At 49.7% G+C, this 22,420-nt stretch overlaps 1 protein-coding gene across 1 annotated transcript in view; it reads left to right on the forward strand.

Moving 5' to 3' along the window:
• The first annotated feature begins 15,698 nt into the window (after positions 1-15,698).
• DNAJC11 (DnaJ heat shock protein family (Hsp40) member C11) overlaps positions 15,699-22,420 on the forward strand; it is a 55,537-nt gene continuing 48,815 nt past the window's right edge. Inside the window, exon 1 of the mRNA XM_066270571.1 lies at positions 15,699-15,824. Coding sequence (XP_066126668.1) covers positions 15,753-15,824 — 72 coding nt within the window. The 5' untranslated portion in view covers positions 15,699-15,752. The remainder of the gene's footprint in view (positions 15,825-22,420) is intronic.

A 22,420-nucleotide genomic window follows, 5' to 3' on the forward strand; every position in this document is an offset into this window, starting at 1 on the left:
CAAGTGACCATCTGCTTTTCCACCCTTCCTCCTCTCCTTCTTCTCTGCCTCCCTCTTCCCCTCCCTCAGCCAAGGCTCCATTGGAGCAAAGTTGGCCCAGGCGCTGAGGACAGCTCCATGGCCTCTGCCTCAGGTGCTAGAATGGCTCTGGTTGCAATGGAGCAACACCCCAGATGGGCAGAGCATCGCCCCCTGGTGGGCATGCCGGGTGGATCCCGGTCGGGCGCATGCGAGAGTCTGTCTCTCTGCCTCCCCACTTCTCCCTTCAGAAAAAAAAAAAGAAAGAAAGAAACTAATTATTCATGAAACACACAAATCCAACGGGTGGAGCTTTCTGGAGGAAACTCGTTGCTCAGAACCTCTCTTTCAGAACACAAACGAAATCTGTGACCATCTTACACTCTTTCCCAAAGGACCCTTGTCCTAGGCTCAGCAAGAGCCTTCAACTTGAAACACAATCAGGGAGGAGTACAGAAGAGTTAGGAGGGTAAAGTAGTGCTTCTAAATACTTAGCACCCTCCGCCATCCCAATTCAGAAGCAGTTTCGAAAACACTCGACTCTACAGAAGTGCTGGCGGCCCTGCCGCCGGGACAGGGACCGTCTGGTAGGAGCAGCTAGCTTCCCCTGACGTGCTTGGTTCTCCAGGCACATGGAGCCCGGAGCCGGCAGGAGTGCCAGGGAGCGGAAGAGAATCAGCCTCTCCGGTAGACTTCATGAACTTGGGGAAGTTGTGTGTTTTTTTGTCCACCCTTCCTGGGATTTTCATGCAGGTAAGCATGTAAAAAGTGAAGATTTGGGTAATTCGTCCGAGTTTGCAACCTGGCCAGAATTTTGGCTGAAAGTTCTGTGGGCCATCCCCTCTTTGTGACATAAAGACCGGTGTGATTGTCCTCTTTTAATACATTCACCACCTTCGGGTACGGCGTCCTGTCTTCGGGAGCGAGGTGAGGTCTGAGCATAGGGCCCGTCGGGGCAGTCACCGCACGGAGCCCCGGCGAACCTACCAGGAAGGAGTGGGCAGACGAAAGCCCCTCTGCCCCCTGAAGGGCAGTGCATCCCTAAGGACTTCTGTGCCTGTAATACGAGCAGATCAGCTTAAGAGAGAGAAGTCAGGAATAGGAAAGCAAAGCATAGGTGGCCTTTTCACTTCATGTTATCTTTATGGAAGGAGGTTATGCATTCTAAAAGAACAGGACAATTAAATGTATCGTCCACAAATATATAAATCGGCCCCATCTCTGCCCAAGCAAGTGACACAGCTGCCATTACCCAGAAACCTTCCCCTTCTCGGTTCCAAACCTTCAAGAATGATTTTCATCGCCGGCTTCAGTCGATCGGGACACAGGTCTGCCCTCTGCTGGTTCAGGGATAGTGGAACATTATTACATCTAGGAAGAGGATGGACGCTGGGCCCCTTAGCGGGCTGGCTTGCCGTGGAGGCCGACGTTCGCCTGCCTCCTTATTTGTCGACTTGATCTCAGAGTCGGAGCTGGAGAGTGGGCGACAGAACACTGACCGTCCCTGTGGTCACCGACAGCATCCTTACCCACCGCGTATCCGAGTGAATTTCAAAATGAAGCTGGCGTTGTCATGCACGTGGCTAAACATTTCCTGAAACACCCATTATATAAATTAATCTGCAAGAAAAACAAACAAACAAACAAGGAAACGTAAAGGCAGTCACAAAAGGAGGCAGACCTGCGTCGGATCGAAATCCTGGTTTCACTATTTATTTACTCGCTTGTAACAAGCAAGCCCTTACCTTCTCCAAAGCCGGGCTCCCAATCTGTAAGGCGAGGCCACTAGCAATCACACCAGAGAAGGGTGGAAAAGATCCAATGAGACAGCGCACGCGTGAGCACAGTGTCTGGCACGGAGGAAATAAGTCCATGAATGGTGGCCGAAATATTTTTTTCCTTTTTCAATTCATTTTATTCTAGAAGCTAGAAATGTTTACTCGGAGGGCCCAACAGTAGAAGCCAATGCTGGAGAAGAAAAACTGGTCACTGGGACCCTTGTGGCTTGGGAGCGTGTCATCACCTCTAGCCCAATCGCCTTCTCAAACAGGGTGATTCTGTCCCCCAGGGAGGTATTTGCCTGTGTCTGAAGACACTTCAGGTTGTCGTAATCTAGTGGGCGGAGGCCGGGGTGCTGCTCAGCACCCGACAGTGCCCAGGACAGCCCCACCCAAGGACTTCTCCAGCATCCCATGCAAATAGCACTTAGGTTGGAAACCCTGTTCTGGCCTTTCTAGAAATGTCTTCAGCTTGAACGTTGAAGAACGAGAGCCTTGGCTCGCCGCTCTCTGCAACTGAAGCTGTGCTTCCCTCACATGGAACACGCAGCCAGACGTGCAAGCCAGGAGCCCTTACCACGTGCCTGTCAGGTGTGGCCTTCAGCGGTGGTGACTCTGGGCTGAGTCTGGAAATTTCCATCCCTGGCCAGCAGGCAGCATTTTTGCTTGTCCCTTGGCTTTCTAGACGGCAGTGAGATCAGGAGTAAGGTCTCTGGAATCAAGAGCCAACCTGAAGTCAAAAGGTCAAGACTCCCAACAAAAAATAAATTAAAAAAAAATTTTTTTAATCATGATAAAAATACACACAACATAAAAATGATCATCTTGCCTGACCAGGCGGTGGCGCAGTGGATAGAGCGTCGGACTGGGATGCGGAGGACCCAGGTTCGAGACCCTGAGGTCACCAGCTTGAGCGCGGGCTCATCTGGTTTGGGCAAAGCTCACCAGCTTGGACCCAGGGTCGCTGGCTCGAGCAAGGGGTCACTTGGTCTGCTGAAGGCCCGCAGTCAAGGCACATATGAGAAAGCAATCAATGAACAACTAAGGTGTCGCAACAAGGAACTGATAATTGATGCTTCTCATCTTTCTCCGTTCCTGACTGTCTGTCCCTATCTATCCCTCTCTCTGACTCTCTCTATGTCTGTGTAAAAAAAAAAAAAAAAAAAATCATCATCTTAATCATGTTTACGTGTGTCGTTCAGCAGAGTGAAGTACGTTGTTGTGCAACCGATCTTCTGACTCCATCTTGCAAAACGAAAACTCCATATCTGTGAAATAACTCCTCTATCCCCCTCCTTTGAAGGACTCGGGATGCTTTTGGTTTTTACTCCAGATACTTCTGTAAGATAAAATGCTCATGTATTCTTTTCAATGACCCACAGCCGCCACCTAGGCACTGAAACAGGACCCGGTCTAAGCAGACTCCCACAAACAGAAGGAGGCAATGTGGAAAGGGCCCTCCACCTGGCGATGTAGCCGAGCAGCTGACCGGCCCACTTCCATAGCTTCCTGGCTTTGGGCCTCTTGTTATCCGAGGTGGATTAAGGTCGGTTGAGGCCCCGGATGCAGAAGAAAATATTGGGCCTCTTTAAAAAAAGAGAGAGACAGGGAAAATAAAAATACATGTTAACTATATTTCTAAATAAATAAAAAATATTGGGGCCTGACCTGTGGTGGCGCGGTGGATAAACCGTTGACCTGGAAATGCTGAGGTCACCGGATCGAAACCCTGGGCTTGCCTGGTCAAGGCACCTATGGGAGTTGATGCTTCCAGCTCCTCCCCCCTTCTCTCTCGCTTTCTGTCTCTCCTCTCTATCCCTCTCTGTCTCTCTCTCTCTCCTCTCTAAAAATGAATAAATAAAATAAAAAATAAAAAATAAATAAATAAAATAAAATAATAAAAAATATTATGTACTATTAATGTTAAAAACCAAATGTGGTGTCATTAGAAAAAAGTGTAAAGTTGGGGTATTACAGGGCCCTTCAGAGGTTGGAGCCCAGGGCGTGCGCTGTTAAATCTGCCTCTGCTTGTCATGTTAGATAATAAAGTTCTTACTGTTTGGGGGGAATAAAATCATGTAACAATGAATTAAAACAAATAGCAAAAATCTCAGAGGTTTCCTTTTAAGTTCTCACTTAATTTTTTTAGAGAGAGAGAGAGGGACAGTGACAGACAGGAAGGGAGAGAGATGAGAAATATCAATTCTTCACTGTAACACCTTAGTTGTTCATTGATTGCTTTCTCATATGTGCCTTGACCAGGGGGTTCCAGCTGAGCCAAGGACCCCTTGCTCAAGCCAGCGACCTTGGGCTCAAACCAGCGACCTTTGGGCTCACGCCAGCAACTGTGGGGTCATGTCTATGATCCCATGCTCAAGCCAGTGACACTGCACTCAAGTTGGTGAGCCCCTGCTCAAGCTGGCGACCTTGGGGTTTCGAACCTGGGACCTCAGCATCCCAGTCCGACGCTCTATCCACTGCACCACCTCCTAATCAGGCAAGCTGGCACTTCATTTAAAGGGAGTCGTTTCTTCAATCCTGTCCTAACTCTGTGTGGCCAAGGCATGTCCCCACTCAACCGCTCTCTGTGACAGCACTTGTACTCATCTCTTCTCAGGACTCCCGCCGGATTGGGAAGGGAAATGGACAGCTTGCCAGACTGCGGAGCCCTGTGCTCTGTCAGGTCCGGGGTGTTGGAGAGAGGGCTGGTCTGCCCCAGTTCAGGAAGACTTGGGGACCTTTCCAGGGTGATGGCTCCTGGGTATCCCACCTTTTCCTCAGCCTGTCAGGGGGTAAAAGCATCTCTCTGCTGATCCACTTCCATCATCTTCCGTTTCTCACTCTCTCTCCTCTCGCTCGGAGCATACATTAAATACAGGCATGTGTCTGAAGTACTTATGTGCCAGGTACACGATGCTGTTGGAGTGTAAAACACAAGATACTTCAGGGACTTGCCGCAAGGAGCTGACAGTCTACCAGAGGAACCAAAGAAAATGTGTCAGTGGATATAAGTGGTTCGCATGGGTAAGTGCCGTACATTGTGTTGTGCAAAGGGACATACGTTAAACCTGAAGAAACACATGCCGAGAGTTGGTCTTTGCTTCCTCCAGAAATCCTAATAAAAGAATAAAGGGGGGCCTGACCTGTGGTGGCACAGTGGGATAAAGCATCGACCTGGAACACTGAGGTTGCCGGTTCGAAACCCTGGGCTTGCCTGGTCAAGGCACATATGGAAGTTGATGCTTCCTGCTCCTCCCCTTTCTCTCTCTCTCTCTCTCTCCCCTCTCTCTAAAAATCAATAAATAAAATATAAAAAAAAATAATAAAGGGGGGAGTAGAGAGGGACAAATATTTGATGATGGAAAATGATCTGACTTTGGGTGACAGGCACACAACGCAATCAACCATTCAAATGCTCGAGAGATATTTCCCTGAAACCTATGTTCTCTTATTGATCAATGTCACCTGTTAAATTAAATTTTATAAATAAAATTAAATAATAATAATAAAGGAATTAAACAGGTATAAGTGCATGTGGACAGAATGAATGAGAGAGGAGATGACGTCAGACATGTTGTGTCAGCAAAATTTTGGAAGATATAAAACAGAGAGGCCCTTGGAAATAGACTTAGGTCACAGCTTTCTCGCTCTGCTGAGAGCCTGTGGGGTACGGGAAGAGAACTGAAACGTGGGCCAGTTTGTGCTGCAGGACCCAGAAGTGGTTCAGGAATCGGAAGTAGGGCAGGGGTGTTGATAATCTATACAAAGAATAGTTACGAACTCCAGATCCCCCTCCTCAATCTACTCAGGCAGGAAACTACACCGTCCCTCCTCTGTAGGAGGTTTATTAGTAGGTGAGGCTCCCACAGAAGAGGCTTTGGAGTGTGGACATCAAAGCAGAGCTAGACACCAAATGTTGTACTAAAGATAGTACAACCCTGGCCGGTTGGCTCAGTGGTAGAACGTCGGCCTGGCATGTAGAAGTCCTGGGTTTGATTCCCGGCCAGGGCACACAGGAGAAGCGCCCATCTGCTTCTCCACCCCTCCCCCTCTCCTTCCTCTCTGTCTCTCTCTTCCCCTCCCGCAGCCAAGGCTCCATTGGAGCAAAGATGGCCCGGGCGCTGGGGATGGCTCCTTGGCCTCTGCCCCAGGCGCTAGAGCGGCTCTGGTCGCGGCAGAGTGACTCCTCGGAGGGGCAGAGCATCGCCCCCTGGTGGGCAGAGCGTCGCCCCCTGGTGGGTGTGCCGGGAGGATCCCGGTCGGGCACATGTGGGAGTCTGTCTGACTGTCTCTCCCCGTTTCCAGCTTCAGAAAAATAAAATAAATAAATAAATAAATAAATAAAAACAGGAATGCTGTCAATGTCTCGGTACCAAAATGTTATTGCCAGCACCTTCCCCTACAAGCTTTTTACCTGCCCCAAGCAGGAGAGAAGAGGGCTCCTCCCAGGAAACTGATCCTTCCAAAAGAAAAGACCTACAGGTCTGAAATCTGGAGGACCTGGCCTGACAACTGGCCAGCCGGCCCACCAAAAGACCAGACTTGCACACGTGCATGGAGTGGCCATGAGTAGAGAGCCAAGGATCACCAGAGCTATGAGGGAAGTCCCTCACTAAAAAGTAAGCCAAACATACAAGGGAAAAAAAATAACGAGGAAGAAACAAAAACATTGGAGGAGTGGAATAAAACTTAAGTACATATCCTCAGAGATGTGAGAGGACACATTGCATCCATGAAACTATTTTAAAGGGAAAAAATCAGAGAATAAGAAAGAGCTCTGGGAAAATGTTTAAATATTACAGACATATTTTAAAAAGCAAAAGGTATGGTAGGTATACTTGAGTTCTCCAACAGAAACTAAAAAGACAAGAAAAAAAACAAAAACAAATAAAAAAAGAAAACAGACCCTGGCTGGTTGGCTCAGTGGTAGAGCGTCAGCCTGGTGTGCAGGAGTCCTGGGTTCGATTCCCGGCCAGAGCACACAGGAGAAGCGCCCATCTGCTTCTCCACCCCTCCCCCTCTCTTTCCTCTCTGTCTCTCTCTTCCCCTCCCGCAGCCAAGGCTCCACTGGAGCAAAGTTGGCTCGGGCGCTGGGGATGGCTCTGTGGCCACTGCCTCAGGCGCTAGAGTGGCTCTGATTGCGGCAGAGCGACGCCCCAGATGGGCAGAGCATTGCCCCCTGGTGGGCATGCCGGGTGGATCCCGGTTGAGTGCATGCGGGAGTCTGTCTGACTGCCTCCCCATTTCCAGCTTCAGAAAAATAAAAAAAAAGAAAGAAAGAAAGAAAGAAAGAAAGAAAGAAAGAAAGAAAGAAAGAAAGAAAGAAAGAGAGAAAGAAAGAGAGAAAGAAAGAGAGAAAGAAAATATTAGGGGATCAGTCTAGGAGACCAAGCATCACAATAAACAGTTCCAGTAAGAACAAAGAAAATGAAGTTATCAAACAAATACATTTCTCCAGAAATGATGGGAAGGAGTTTTTTCCTGTTTAAAAGGGCCCACTGAGTGTAGAGCACAATAAATTTTAAAAGACCCATACAAGGCACATCATTGTGGAATTTTAGAACACCAGGAATAAAAACAATATTTACAAAGAAAGAAGGAAAAAAACAAGACAGTTTTATAGCCTCAGGAATTAGAATAGAATAAGTCTTATGGCCAGCAATACTGGGAACTAAAGAAAGTAATAAAGAAAAATATGCCTTCAAAATTCTGAGGAAAAAAATGGTTACAACCTAGTGTTTTATACCCCACCAAACTATCTAACTATCAAACTAGCTATCAAATACAAAGGTAGGATCCAGATATCTGAGTTCTCAAAAAACTGTGGGAAGATTTGCTCCATCAAAACAATTAGATTTTTAAAAAAGAAAAGAAAACAGAGCCTTCTGGAAACAGGGTTTCCCACACCAGAAAGAGGAAAAGGGTCTTCCTACAGTGGCAGTAGAGGGAAGATGCAGGGTTCATGGAGAAGGCTGTACAGTCCCTAAAATTCTAAAAATGTAAATTAATCTACAATGATAGATAGTGGATCGGTGGTCACCCAGAGACAGGAGTAAAGAGACGGATAGATTATAAAAGGCCATGAGGAAACTTTGAAGGTGATAGAAATGTTCATTGTTTTAATTAAAGTAATGGATGGATTCGCGGATGCATACATGTGTCAAAACTCTTAAAATGGGCCTGACCTGTGGTGGCGCAGTGGGATAAAGCGTTGACCTGGAACACTGAGGTCGCCGGTTCGAAACCTTGGGCTTGCCTGGTCAAGGCACATATGGGAGTTGATGCTTCCTGCTCCTCCCCCTTCTCTCTCTCTCTGTCTCTCTCTCACACTCCTCTCTCTCTAAAAAATCAATAAATAAAATATTTTTTAAAAAACTCTTAAAATGTGTTCACTTTAAATACATGCATTCAATTGCACATAAACCGTGCCTCAATAAAGTAGTTTAAAGAAAATTAGGAAAGGAGAGACTTAGTGAACAGAGAGCTTGGTCAGAGAGAACTAGCCAGAGATAAAAAGGAGGAAGCTAGAACAGAGAGAGTTCAAAGCATTACAGGATGCACTGAGAAGGTCTAAGGTGTGCGACTAGGGTCTCCAAAAGAGACACGAGCATCACTTCACCACAGCAACAGCAGAAGCCCAAAGGAATGCTATTGCCCAAGTGCTAGAAAACAAAATAGCACACTAAATTTCCCTGCCCTGGAGAAAAGCCTCTTTAATATTAATGAAGGCAGATAGAGACATTTCTAGATAAACAAAAGTGGAGAGTTCTTCCACGGCAGACTCACACGCAAAGAAATTCCACCGGGTGTTGTTTCGGCGGAAGGTCAAGGACCCTGCATGGGCACCCAGAGATGCGGCAGAGGATGAAGAAACAAGAAGTCCGAGGAATAAATGTTTAGAGAACAATTATTTTTCTCCCTGGCTAGAACAAAAAGATCCACGCAGGAAAGTTGAAGGGGCTGGAAGGCCGAAAGATGCGTAAAGCCAGATAGATCTCAAAGGGCCCTGGATGCCAGCAGGAGGGAGAGGGAAGGCAAACCCAGACCGAGAAATAAGAAAGTTAAGAGAGAGAAGGACGCAGTCAAGGACAGGGAGGTTAGGGCAAAGGAGGCGGGAGAACACTGAAATACTGCCGAGAGTGCAGGCAGACAGCTGTTAGACCAACGCCATTGGCTTGGGGGGTTCAAGAAGCCACAGGACATTTTGAGAAGGGAGCCGTATGGAAATGATGGGCATGGGCACCTGTCTGCAGGAAGTGAAAGGGTGACCAGCAGAGGAAGCAGAAGCCGTAGGCGCCCTGTCCACCGGGAGGTCGGGGAAAGACCTCACTCTGCTTCTCCAAAACAGAACTATGGTTACCCCTCCCAAGCCTGCCCCTTCCCAGCCTTGCTCTGCTCCACCAGTGGGTTTATGCTTTAGCAGTTCAAACCCAAATGCCGAGTAGCCACTGACCGACCTTCCCCCACGCCCCAGACTCCATCTACCAGCGGTTCCTGCTGACCCCAGCCTGGCCTGTATTCTATGTCCCCAGTGCTAAGTCCAAGGCAAGTCACCATGCTCTCTTCCCTGGAACACTGCAGGGACCTCTAGCGGGGGCGGGGTGGGGGGAGCTTCCATTCTTGCTCCCTCTAACCCGGTCTCCCTGGAGTGATCCTTTGAGAGAAAAATAAACAGAATCAGACCACGTGACTTCCCTGCTGAGCACCCTTCGGTGGTCCCCCCGCTCCTGGCCACTGTCTTTCAGGCCCTCCGGGAGCTCCCCGGGGAGGATTCTAACATCTCTTCTTGCTCGTCCCCCACTCCCCTGAGTCACTTTCGTGCTCACTGGTCCCCTCCCTGTTCCTGTTCCTGGGGCACGCCAAACTTGTTCCTGTCACCACCCTCCCCTTGCAAAGCTACATCCTTCCCGTCATTCAGTTCAAGATGACCTCCTCAGACATCCAACCAACTGAAGGTGACCTCCCTCTACTAGAGATGTTCCACTATCCCATCCCGGGGGTTTATTTTACCTACAGCATGTAGCATCTGAAAGTATTTTGTTTATGAACTAGCTGGTTTACGGTCTGTACCCCCACACATACACCCTGCCCCTCCACTAGAGCAGAAGCCATTCCTCTCCTATGAAATTGCTGAAACGCCAGTGCTCATTGCTGTCTTCAAACCTAACAAGGAGCTGATAGACCCTGGGGGTGGGGTTGGGGGTCGTAGGACGTTCTTAAGAGGTGACTACAATAAGACTGCCAAGACTTATTACACTGGGCCCAGCTGAGGTCAGATAGCATCAACTGTGTCTTTTCCAAGCCTTTCCCCAGCTGCTCTTGACAGCCCGGGAGGGGTGTAGAAAGGGAGATAAGGGAGACAAACCAAAGCAGGAGTGGACAGAGCCAAAGGTCAAAGGATTACGATATCACCAAAGGGCTGAGAAAGCAGACCGGCAGGGGACCCCAGCTGGGAGCCGGTGGATTAGGATGGATTAACACAGAAAGACCAAGGACCTGAAGCCAAAAAACAGCAGGGGGAAACCAGTGCCCCCAGCACAATGGATGGTGACATTACCAGCAGAATGCTGAGTCCCAGAGGCAGAAGTTCTGAAGGGGAGATGCTGGAGATGCACGCTTTCCTGGGATGGCAAGATGTAACACTGGGGGGTCCGGAGGCCACGAGTCTATCCCCGCACTCCTGCCCCCCATCTCCTCCGCCCCCCACCCAAGGCTGCCCCTGGGGCCAGCAGGAGCAGGTACGCCCCTTCTGGGTGACTCAACTCCTCTGCAATCATCATCATGATAAAGAGCTCAGTGACAAGCTACTGAAATGCTAGGGGAGGAGAGAACATCAGGAAAATCCAACTCCTGAATGCCTGCAAACTCTCTCTGCTTCAGCTAAGAGTTTGGGTTGGTTTTTTTTTCTAACTCCTTTTTTTTTTTTTCTTTTTTTTTTTTTTCTTTCATTTTTCTGAAGCTGGAAACAGGGAAAGACAGTCAGACAGACTCCCGCATGCGCCCGACCGGGATCCACCCAGCACGCCCACCAGGGGCGATGCTCTGCCCACCAAGGGGCGATGCTCTGCCCATCCTGGGCGTCGCCATGTTGCGACCAGAGCCACTCTAGCGCCTGAGGCAGAGGCCACAGAGCCATCCCCAGCGCCCGGGCCATTTTTGCTCCAATGGAGCCTTGGCTGCGGGAGGGGAAGAGAGAGACAGAGAGGAAAGCGCGGCGGAGGGGTGGAGAAGCAAATGGGCGCTTCTCCTGTGTGCCCTGGCCGGGAATCGAACCCAGGTCCTCTGCACGCTAGGCCGACGCTCTACCGCTGAGCCAACTGGCCAGGGCTCTAACTCCTTTTAACGGGGTTATCAGAGCTCACAAGGGGAAGGAGATCAGGCTGTGAATGGCAAGCCAGCACGAAATCCCAATCTGGACACAGCAACAAAGAGCGTACTAAAGAGAACAGGTGATGTGGTGGCGCAGTGGATAAAGCGTCGACCTGGAAATGCTGAGGTCGCCGGTTCGAAACCCTGAGCTTGCCTGGTCAAGGCACATATGGGAGTTGATGCTTCCAGCTCCTCCCCCCCCTTCTCTCTCTCTCTCTCTCTCTTTCTCCTCTCTAAAATGAATAAATAAAAAAATAATAAATCCTAGAGTTAACATGATCAGATTTGCTTTAAAAAAAAAAAAGAGAACAGGTGATTTTCCCCCTGAATCAGAGAGAAGGGGTGTGGGCTGAGCCCAGCAGCAGAAGGGCCTGGGTCAGGCTGCTCTCCACATCTCTCAGGGGGAGCATTACTCACGAAAAGGGGAAGGACTGAGGGGTCACCGGTTGGAGTCACCAGATGTATCAAATAAAAATACAGGATGTGGCCCTGGCCGGTTGGCTCAGCGGTAGAGCGTCGGCCTGGTGTGCGGGGGACCCGGGTTCGATTCCCGGCCAGGGCACATAGGAGAAGCGCCCATTTGCTTCTCCACCCCCCACCTTCCTTCCTCTCTGTCTCTCTCTTCCCCTCCTGCAGCCAAAGCTCCATTGGAGCAAAGATGGCCCGGGTGCTGGGGATGGCTCCTTGGCCTCTGCCCCAAGCGCTAGAGTGGCTCTGGTCGCGGCAGAGCGACGCCCCAGAGGGGCAGAGCATCGCCCCCTGGTGGGCAGAGCATCGCCCCCTGGTGGGCAGAGCTTCGCCCCTGGTGGGCGTGCCGGGTGGATCCCGGTCGGGCGCATGCGGGAGTCTGTCTGTCTCTCCCCGTTTCCAGCTTCAGAAAAATACAAAGAAAAAAAAAATACAGGATGCCTGCCTGACCTGCGGTGGCGCAGTAGATAAAGCAGTAACCCGGAGTGCTGAAGTTGCCAATTCGAGCCCCTGGGCTCACCTGGTCAAGGCACATATGGGAGTTGATGCTTCCTGCTTCTCCTCTCCACTTCTCTCACTCCTCTCTAAAATGAATAAGTAAGGCCCTGGCCGGTTGGCTCAGCGGTAGAACGTCAGCCTGGCGTGCAGGGGACCCGGGTTCAATTCCCGGCCAGGGCACATGGGAGAAGCGCCCATTTGCTTCTCCACCCCCCCTCCTTCCTCTCTCTCTCTTCCCCTCCCGCAGCCAAGGCTCCATTGGAGCAAGGATGGCCCGGGCGCTGGGGATGGCTCCTTGGCCTCTGCCCTAGGCGCTAGAGTGGCTCTGGTCGTGGCAGAGCGACGCCCCAGAGAGGCAAAGCCCCCTGCTGGGCAGAGCGTCGCCCCTGGTGGGCGCCGGGTGGATCCCGGTCGGGTGCATGCGGAAGTCTGTCTGACTGTCTCTCCCTGTTTCCAGCTTCGGAAAAATAAAAAAAAAATAATAATAATAAAAGAATAAATAAAATCATTAAAAAAATACAGGATGCCCAGTTATATCTGAATGTCAGATAAACAATGATTTTTTTTAGTACAGTAGATGTATATGCCCTATGCAATACTAATATACTTATACTAATAAGTATGCATCGTTTATTTGAAATTCAAGTTTAACTGGGTATCTGGCAACCCTAATTCTACATGTTCGGAGAAGGGCTGCAGCTCTGGATGCAGCCATTAAACAGGGAAAACTTGCAGAGTGGCTGTGCTGGGAGGCCAAGTGTTCTGGGGGCTAAATATGAATGATGATGTAGGTAAATGTCCTTATATTTACTATTAAAGATAAGAGAATTAGTGAGTTATATATACATATATAAGATACACACACATACATTCCATAAGTATATTGGGCTTTGCTTTACAGCTAAGTTACAAATTGCTTTCTGGCTTTATCCAATAAAAAGAAAACAAGTCTGACTAGGTCATGATACAGTGGATAGAGCGTCAGACTGGAACGCACAGGACTCAAGTTCGAAACCCAGCTGGCCTGACCACAGGCTCACCAGCTTGGGCACAGGGTCACTGGCTTGAGCGTGCAACCATAGACATGACCCCATGGTTGCTGGCTTGAGCCCAAGGTCACTGGCTTGAGCCCAAAGTCGCTGGCTTAAGCCCAAAGGTTGCTGGCTTGAACAAGGAGTCACTGGCTTAGCTGGAGCCCTCGGGTTAAGGCACATATGAGAAAGCAATCAAAGAACAACTAAAGTGCTGCAACAAAGAACTGATGCTTCTCATTTCTCTCCCTTCCTGTCTGTCCCTATATGTCCCTCTCTCTGTTCCTGTTTCTCTTGCAAAAAAAAAGAAAACAAAGGCCCTGGCCGGTTGGCTCAGTGGTAGAGCATCGGCCTGGTGTGCGGGGGACCCGGGTTCGATTCCTGGCCAGGGCACATAGGAGAAGCGCCCATTTGCTTCTCCACCCCCGCCCTCCTTCCTCTCTGTCTCTCTCTTCCCCTCCCGCAGCCAAGGCTCCATTGGAGCAAAGATGGCCCGGGCGCTGGGGATGGCTCCTTGGCCTCTGTCCCAGGCGCTAGAGTGGCTCTGGTCGCGGCAGAGCGTCGCCCCTGGTGGGCGTGCCGGGTGGATCCCGGTCAGGCGCATGTGGGAGTCTGTCTGACTGTCTCTCCCCGTTTCCAGCTTCAGAAAAATACAAAAAAAAAAAAAAAGAAAAAAGAAAACAAAGGTGCAAGGCAGTGAGGTTATGTGGTGAGTTTTGTCAGTTGCCCTGGCATGAGTAGTGTGTCAGATGTGTGCGTGTCAACTTGTTAATTTGCAGTGCTCCTGGTTTCCATTGTTTCTCCCATCACAGATTAAGGTTTTGGAGGGAAGAAACCAAAAAAGCCAATCTCAAAGTAGCTATATATTCTCAGGGCTCTGGTGTATCTAAGTCTATTTTCCATTTGTCACAACTACTCTCCAAGTAAGCACAGAAGAAAATGTTGTGGGCCCAAGAGAGGACAGATGCAGAGTATCCCTGAGTCACTATTTATTTTGTTTTGAGTGGTGATAAAAACCAGGTCATTCTCCATCACAGAAACACAGACCTGGGCGTTCTGGAACATATGTTATGTTCCGTTTATGTAATTCCTAGAGGCAGTGTTTTCCAAAGCCGGGGAAGGATGGCAGAGAACTTCTCTACCCAACTGAGCATTATGGCCCAATTAATGTCTACAAGCCTAAGGAAAAAGGAATGTCTCAACACTGTCATTCCTCCCCCCAACCCTGCCCCAGCCTCTCTGTAAGAAATTCTTAAAGACCAGCAAATGTCAGCATGCAGTTAAGCCCTAATCACTGCTCTTCAAAGGAGAAAAAAGGCAAGACCATAAAGAAAAAAAAATGCTGGAATAGCTGATAAAACATGAGTATCTCTGAAAAGCTATTGTGGGGAAGCCTCACACGGCTAAAGAAATAGCTCTTAATTTACAACCTGGGCTGACAGTCCGTTCCACACCGACTCAACACTACTGAATAACCCCCTCTCAGCATACCTAAGTGGCTCCTGCCAAAAGCACCTAAGAGGTGGCGCAACTGGGAAGGGAGGGCCCAGAGGCCCAGATGGTCCGCATCTGGCCAGAAATTAGAAAAGAAAGAAATCAACTTCTCAAATGCACAGGCAGGTGTTCGGGGCTTCCCAGGAGGCTTGTTTAGGAAGGGCACCAGGGATGGTTCTAAACCAATGGCTAGTTAAAGGACAACAAACGTTCCTGAGAATTCATGGAGAAGAATTAAGACAGGTCCGCACAGACCAAACAGGTGGCGAGAGCACGGGAGCCCCGTTGTCCACCCGCTCTTGATAACGGCATCGTTCCGAAGACATTTAAATTATTTAGATGATAGTAACCGAGACATCTTTAATAATGCACCCAACAGCAGGCACCAGGTTGAAATCAATTAGACTCTACCGCTAAATTATACGGTAGAAATTTACAAGAGGACGGCTCTGGGATGGGGGCTGCAGGTATACAGGCCTGCCAGAGACAACTGTATTAGGAACCAAATGGGTACTGCCTCTTAAGCAGCGTGAGAAATGGCCTGATGCTCCTAAAAATACAGGGGCAAGGATACAAAACGAAAATGAGGGGACCCATCCTTCTGCTCAAGGTTCTGGGTGGGCAAGAGACATGGCGGCAAAAGCAAATCCCATTCTGGAGGTTTCCCATGCGAGGATAAACTTGCGAGTGGGGGCCCGGAGGAGCCTCTCGCCGGGGTAGGCTTGCGGCCCAGGTGGGGCTATTTGGGAACCGGGTACGACCCACTCTGGGTTGGGCAGGGGAGACAGGGAGGTGGTCGCAAGAGCCTGCCTCCGCGGCGCCCAAAGGGTGACGACCGCCGGCAGTGACTGCAAACTCGTCCGTTCCAGCTGCGGGCAGGGTTCTGGGCTCTAGGTCCGCGGGCAGCACGTGGAGACCGCCCAGCGCGCCGCGTCCCGCCCTCGGCCGCGCGGGGGCGCAGGGCGCAGGCGCGCAGCTCCCGGGCGCAGACGGCGGTGGCGCGACTCCGGGCCGCCAGGGGCCGCTGTGGTGCCGCCGACCGCCGGTCCCTCTTGAGCACGGCCTAGCCGGTTTGGCGGGGTGAAAGGTTGCGAAGATGGCGACGGCCTTGAGCGAGGAGGAGCTGGACAATGAAGACTATTACTCGTTGCTGAACGTGCGCAGGGAGGTGAGGCCCGCGGCGGGTGCTGTCAGGGCTGAAGCCTGGCCCGGGCGTTCGGGAGGGGCAGGGCTGGCGGCGGCTGCCCCGTTTCCGCGGCGGGAGGACGGGGCCGGCGGGGAGGCCGCGTGACCCCGCCTGACGTGCGCGACTGCCGGCCGGCCGGTCCAGCGGGCCCGACGGCCCCGACCCGTGCGCCGGCGGTGTCCTGGCCGGCCTCTGCCCCTTCCCGCGGCGGCCAGTGCGCCGCATGCGCCGTGCCCGTCGAGGCTGGTGTCCCCGCACCCCCAGAGGGCACATGGTTCCCGTGGTGGAGTGGCCGTGGGGCTTCCAGTCTCCTGGGACCCGGTGCCACGCTCGACTCGCACGTTTGTCCGGTCTGAGAGGCTGTGTCATTGTCCCAGGCCGACAGGATGGCAAATCGAGTCTCGGATATCAAGGTCAAAGCCACCAGGCGACCTCCCCAAGGGTCTGTCCGATCCCCGAAGGTTTCCAGGGGGACGTCCGGCCCGCACAGTGAGTCCAGGCCCAGAAGCACGTGTCTTGTGCGCTCCTTGCTCCCGAGCGGCGGTCCTGAAGTTGAAGGAAGAGTCTCCGGGACGTTAAGCCTCAATTCGGAGGCTGCAGAGGAGAACGAGGCTGTAAAGCCAGGAACGAGGTGCAGCCCCACGCGCGGCCGGGGCTTGCGCGGCCCTTTCCGCGCGGGCGTTTATACCCGTTTCCTCTTCGAATACAAGATTGTAAGAGAGAGTCCCCCACTGTGTCTGGCACGCAGTCGGGGCCCACAAGGTGCCTCGTTGACTCGTGCGGTCGAGATCAGTGTGAAGGGCAGGAAGGCTTCCAAGGTCAGGTCAGAAGGTGGAGTCTTTCACCTCCGGAGCCGCTGAGTTCGGTCTTCCCAGGCTTGCCAGAGAATCTCTTTTAACTCCATCTCTCCGGTTTTCCAGCGACCAGAAACAGCCAGGTTGGGCCATCCTAGTTGGCAAAGCTGGTCACGTTGGTCTTGTCAGTCATTGCTGGTCCACATGATGTTATTTTATTCTCAGGTCGGCCCTTAATGTAGGTATTATAATCATTACGAGTATATGGCTGAGAAAATTGAGGCGTAGAGAGATGAAGTAGCTGGCCCAAAGTCACAGCACCAGAAAATGCTGGAGCCCGAATTCAGCTGGGGACAGTCTGACTCTGGACTTCTTGACCTCTGTGCTGTCACCCTAGCTTACCAGTCCTCAGACTGTAGAGCTGCTGGTTCTGGTACTGTGTTCTTTCTGGGCACCTCACATAAAAATTCCTCAAATGTTTTAGCTACTATATACTATGGAAACGTTCAATGACATATTTTCGGGAATTGGAAATCATATTAGTCTGTGATAGGGCAGCTGGAGGTTTTTTGTAACTGAACAACAACAGTAAGCCTTTGGGTAAATCACTTTGGTCTTCGGTTTCTTTCCCTTTTAATGAAGCTATCTGGCTAGTTATTCTTTTTCTCTTTCTTTTACCAAGTGAGAGAAGGTGAGATAGAGAGACAGGCTCCCACATGTACCCCGCCAGGATGCACCTGGCAACCCCCATCTGGCTGATGCTATGCCCATCTGGGGCCATGCTTGCAAATGGGCTATTTTCAGTGCCTGTGGCCGATGTGCTCCAACTAATCAAGCCATGGCTGCGGAAGGGGTAGAGAGAGAAAAGAGGAGAAGGGGTGAAGAAGCAGATGGTCACTTTTCCTGTGTGCCCTGATGGGGAATCAAACCTGTGACATCCACACACCAGGTGGACTCAATACCACTGAGCCAACCAGTCAGGGCCCTGGCTAGTTATTCTTTAAGCTTTCTCCAGGTCTTAGAAGCAAAGAAGTAAATGAAACCAGCTTTTCTGAAATCAGCCTTTCTTATCAGTACTTGATAGTTAGTCTGGGTTATCAGTATTTGATCAGCCCCCTGACCTGTTGACCACAAGTAATCAAGAAGGTCTATAATAATAGGTTTAGCCATTGTTCTAGGTAAACATTTGTCTAAAGTAGATCTTGAAACTGCTGGAATCTGAAGACCTGCCATAGTTATTGGACCGATTGCATGGGAGCCAAAGAAATATGTCTTTAAAAAAGACTGTACTACTCCCAGTGAGTGAACACACTTCCCATACTTATGGGTATAAGCAAAATCCCTATAAAACATGTCCTCTTGCTTAAGTCATCCTGTGTCGCCTTTGTCAACAAACTCAGTGTGAAAGCTGTACTATGCTGATTTTACCTCATTCTGTATGAGAAACTCTGAAGGTGATCTCTGGACTTGATATTTGCCAGGAGTATGTGTGTGTGTGTGTGTATGTGTGTGTGTAATCAGAAACCAACTCGAAGTTAAAACATTTAGTCAAAGAGTTAAGAGAAAAAGTAGCATGACCAATCAGTGGCACAATAGATAGAGTGTCAGACTGGGACACAGAGGACCCAGGTTCGAAATCCTGAGGTCGCCAGCTTAAGCATAGGGCTCATCTAGTTTGAGCAAGGCTCACCAGCTTGAGCCCAAGGTTACTGGCTTGAGCAGGGGTCACTAGCTCTGCTATAGCCCCCCGGTCAAGGCACATACGAGAAAGCAATCAATGAACAACTAAGGAGCTGCAACAAAGAATTGATGCTTCTCATCTCTTTCCCTTCCTGACTTTCTGTCCCTCTCTCTGTCTCTCTCTGTCTCTAGTACACACAAAAAAAAGCTCTGGCCGGCTGGCTCAGTGGTAGAGTGTCAGCCTGGCGTGTGGAAGTCCCGGGTTCGATTCCTAGCTAGGGCATACAGGAGAAGCGCCCATCTGCTTCTCCACCCTTCACCCTCTCATTCCTCTTTATCTCTCTCTTCCCCTCCCTCAGCCAAGGCTCCATTGGAGCAAATTGACCTGGGCGCTGAGGATAGCTCCTCAGGAGCTAGAATGGCTTCGGTTGCAATGGAGCAACGGCCCAAATGGGCCGAGCATCACCCCCTGGTGGCATGCCGGGTGGATCCCAGTTGGGCGTATCCCAGTTGGGCGCATGCGGAATCTCTCTGCCTCCCCTCTTCTCACTTCAGAAAAATACAAAGGAAAAGAGAGAGAGAAAAAGTAGAAGTAACTTCACCTCTTGGGTGTGTGGTTGAAAGAGGATAGTAACACCCATTTATATATTTGCTGTCAGTTCCACAGCTTGATGTCATTTACGTATAAGCATAGATTGAGATCCTTTCCCACCAGTACATCAGAAGACAGTCTTTTGAGGAAGTTCAGACATTTCCCTGTGAATCTCAAGTGGAAGCAACCTGACACAAAAGCAGGAAATTTTACTTAAAAATGTAAAAATTAGACTGCATGGTTACAATGGGAGTGATTAGATGCATCAAAAATCAGCTTAAGAATTTCCCTTCCAGGTTTTAAACTTTAAAATATACCCTTGCCTGACCAGGTGCAGTGGATAGAGTGTCGGCCTGATACGCTGAGGACCCAGGTTTGAAACCCCAAGGTCGCCGGCTTGAGCACCGGCTCATCCGGCTTGAGTGTAGGATCATAGACATGACCCCATGGGCGCTGGCTTGAGCCCAAATGTCGCTGGCTTGAAGCCCAAGGTCGCTGACTTGAGCCCAAGGTTGCTGACTTGAGCAAGGGGTCACTGGCTCAGCTGGAGCCCCCAGGTCAAGGCACATACGAGAAAGGAATCAATGAACAATTAAGGCACCGCAACTCTGAGTCGATGGTTCTCATCTCTCTCCCTTCCTTTTTGTCAGTTCCTGTCTGCTCCCCACCCCCCACATTACACACAAAATAAATAAATAAAATATACCCTTAAATTGTATTCCAGATAGTGAAACAGGCAGCTAGACTGGACCAGACCACCAAATTCTGTCGTAAACAAGACTTAGATGGCGTGACCAGGCGGTGGCACAGTGGATAGATCATCGGACTGGGACACGGAGGACCCAGGTTTGAAACCCAAAGCTCACCAGCTTGAGCCCAAGGTCGCTGGATTGAGCAAGGGGTCACTCGGTCTGCTGTAGCCCCCCGGTCAAGGCACATATGAGAATGCAATCAATGAACAACTAAGGTGCCACAACGAAGAATTGATGCTTCTCATCTCCCTTCCTGTCTGTCCCTCTTTGTCCCTCTCTCTGTCTCTGTCACACACACACAAAAAAATGGCTTAGGTGATCTTCAATGATTTTCTTTCTATAGTATTCTGGATTTCTTGTTTACGTAGTAGAGCCATTGTCTGGCACACATCGAGGGGAAGGAATAATTTATTGTTACCTGGGTACACCAAAACTAGGTCAGCATCTCTGTCTTAGTGTAGTCAGATGCATCACAGGTGCCTGAAATCTAACTGATCTGAGACAATTTTTCCAAATTTATTTGGAGGAAGGATTCCTGAACAGTAAATTAGAGTAAAATTTTCTTGGTCTCTCTATGTTTTTTAAGACTTAATTGCTACATTTTAAACCAAATTATTTCTATATAATTGACTATTCCTACTTTATCAATGTTGGATTACCTTTGAAAGAGATTCATTTTTACACATCATTTATCCAGTTTTAAGATCTCCAGTCCCAGTTGAAATAGCCTTAAAGGGACCGATCTCCTTTTCAAGTTTTTTGTTTGTTTTTGTTTTAAGTGAGAGAAGGGGAGATAGAGAGATGGCCACATATGCCCCGACCGGGATTCACCTGGTCTGATGCTCGGACCAACCCAGTCATCCTCAGCATCCAGGGCCATGCTCGAACCAATCGAGCCACAGGCTGCGAGGGAGGAAGAGAGAGAGAGAGAGACGTGGGATAGGGAGGGGGAGAAAAGCAGATAGTCGCTTCTCATGTATGCCCTGACTAGATTGAACCCAGGGCATCCATATGCTGGGCCCATTCTGTATCCACTGAACCAGCCAGCCAGGGCCTCATAATGGGTCTTAATGAGTGATGTGAAGATGGATCTGAGGTCATTCTTTCAGTGAGATTCCCATCTACAATGTTATGTTCAAAGTTTCACATTTATAACCCTAGTTAAACTGCATTGGGAAAGCAAGCAAGCAGTGTTAAGCCTTGGTTGTCCAAAAACCTAACTTACCCAGACGATCACATTCCTAAGGCGTCACGTGAGTAAAGAAGCTGAGGAACAGGGTCGCTAGGAGCAGGAATTTCAGCCCACACTGCCACTCGAGTGACCTTGAACACGTCCCTGCGAAGTCTCCCTTTCATGTGGACAACAGTCCCTCATAGAGCTGCTACAGGTCCGAGGAAGCCGCTGCTGCCCAAGTCCTGTGTGTGGGTCCCCAGTTACCACTCTGGGGGGTTTGTCCTCTAGGCCAGTCGTTTAACATTTCTTCAACATTGAGATGTCAGTTAACATGTAATAATGTATTAAGCTCTCCCTGTGACCAGGATGTGGTATATTGGAGTATTGCAGTGGAGTGAGAATATGTACCAAATGCCTGATAGAAGCAGATACTCAGGTAATATTTACTGTTTCTTGAATTTTGATAAGCTTATCAAAATTTTTTTTAAAAGACATTACATATACATTGCCGGACCTGTGGTGGCGCAGTAGATAAAGCGTCAACCTGGAATGCTGAGGTCACTTGTTCAAAACCCCGGGCTTGCCTGGTCAAGGCACCTATGAGAAGCAACTATAAATTGATGCTTCCTGCTTCTCCCTACCCACCTCTCCCACTATGTCTCTCTCTCTCTCTCTCTCTCTCTCTCTCACTCACTCACTCTCACTCCCTCTCTCTCTAAAATCAATAAACAAAATATTTTTAATAAATAAAAGATATACATGTATATAGAAAGCAGTGGTATGTTTCATCCTGGATAACTTGGCTATTTATTGTACTAATAAAAACATAGTGCCAGGCCCCTGGCTGGTTGGCTCAATGGTAGAGTGTCAGCCTGGCTATGGATGTCCTAAAGTTCGATTCCCAGTCAGGGCACATAGGAGAAGCAACCATCTGCTTCTCCACCTCTCTTATCCTGCAGCCATGGTTCAACTGATTCGATTGAGTTGGCCTCGGGTGCTAAAAATAGCTTAGTTGCCAAGCAGCAGAGTAGTGTCCCAAATGGGCAGCACATCGCCCTTTAGGGGGCTTACTGGATGTATCCCAGTCATGGTGCATGCAAAGTCTATCTCTGCCTCCCCTGCTCTCAATTAAAAAACAACAAAAACATAGTGCCAGAACTTAGGGTTAGCATTAGGTTATGACTTCCATAGCCTTCTTTGCTCTTTCTGTTGAAAATTTCAAGGTGGTTTTTGTTTTGTTGTGGTTTTCCCCTTTTCAATAGACGGTTATCTCTCTAAACTCTGCTTCCAGCAAGGTTATGAGTTTGATGTGGAGTGCAAGGAGGAGGAGCTCCCAGAAGCAGGGGCTAAGCATGGGAGTAGAGTCCAGCGATAGTCTAAAGAGGAACTGGGATAAAGGCAGAGTGGGACCCAGAGATGTAATTGTGAGTTGTCGGCTCTGAAGGAGGGGTAGGGTGGGTTAGGGTGACCTGATCAGAGGCAGAGGTTCTGCCAGTCGGTGATGACCAGGCTGAGCACTGCTGGTCAGGAGGGTGCCTAGACCAAGTTCAGAGAGGTGGCTGGTGATCGTGCCTTGAGGGGAGGGG

This window comes from Saccopteryx bilineata, chromosome 3, assembly GCF_036850765.1.
Source record: "Saccopteryx bilineata isolate mSacBil1 chromosome 3, mSacBil1_pri_phased_curated, whole genome shotgun sequence".
NCBI classification, from domain to species: Eukaryota; Metazoa; Chordata; class Mammalia; order Chiroptera; family Emballonuridae; genus Saccopteryx; species Saccopteryx bilineata.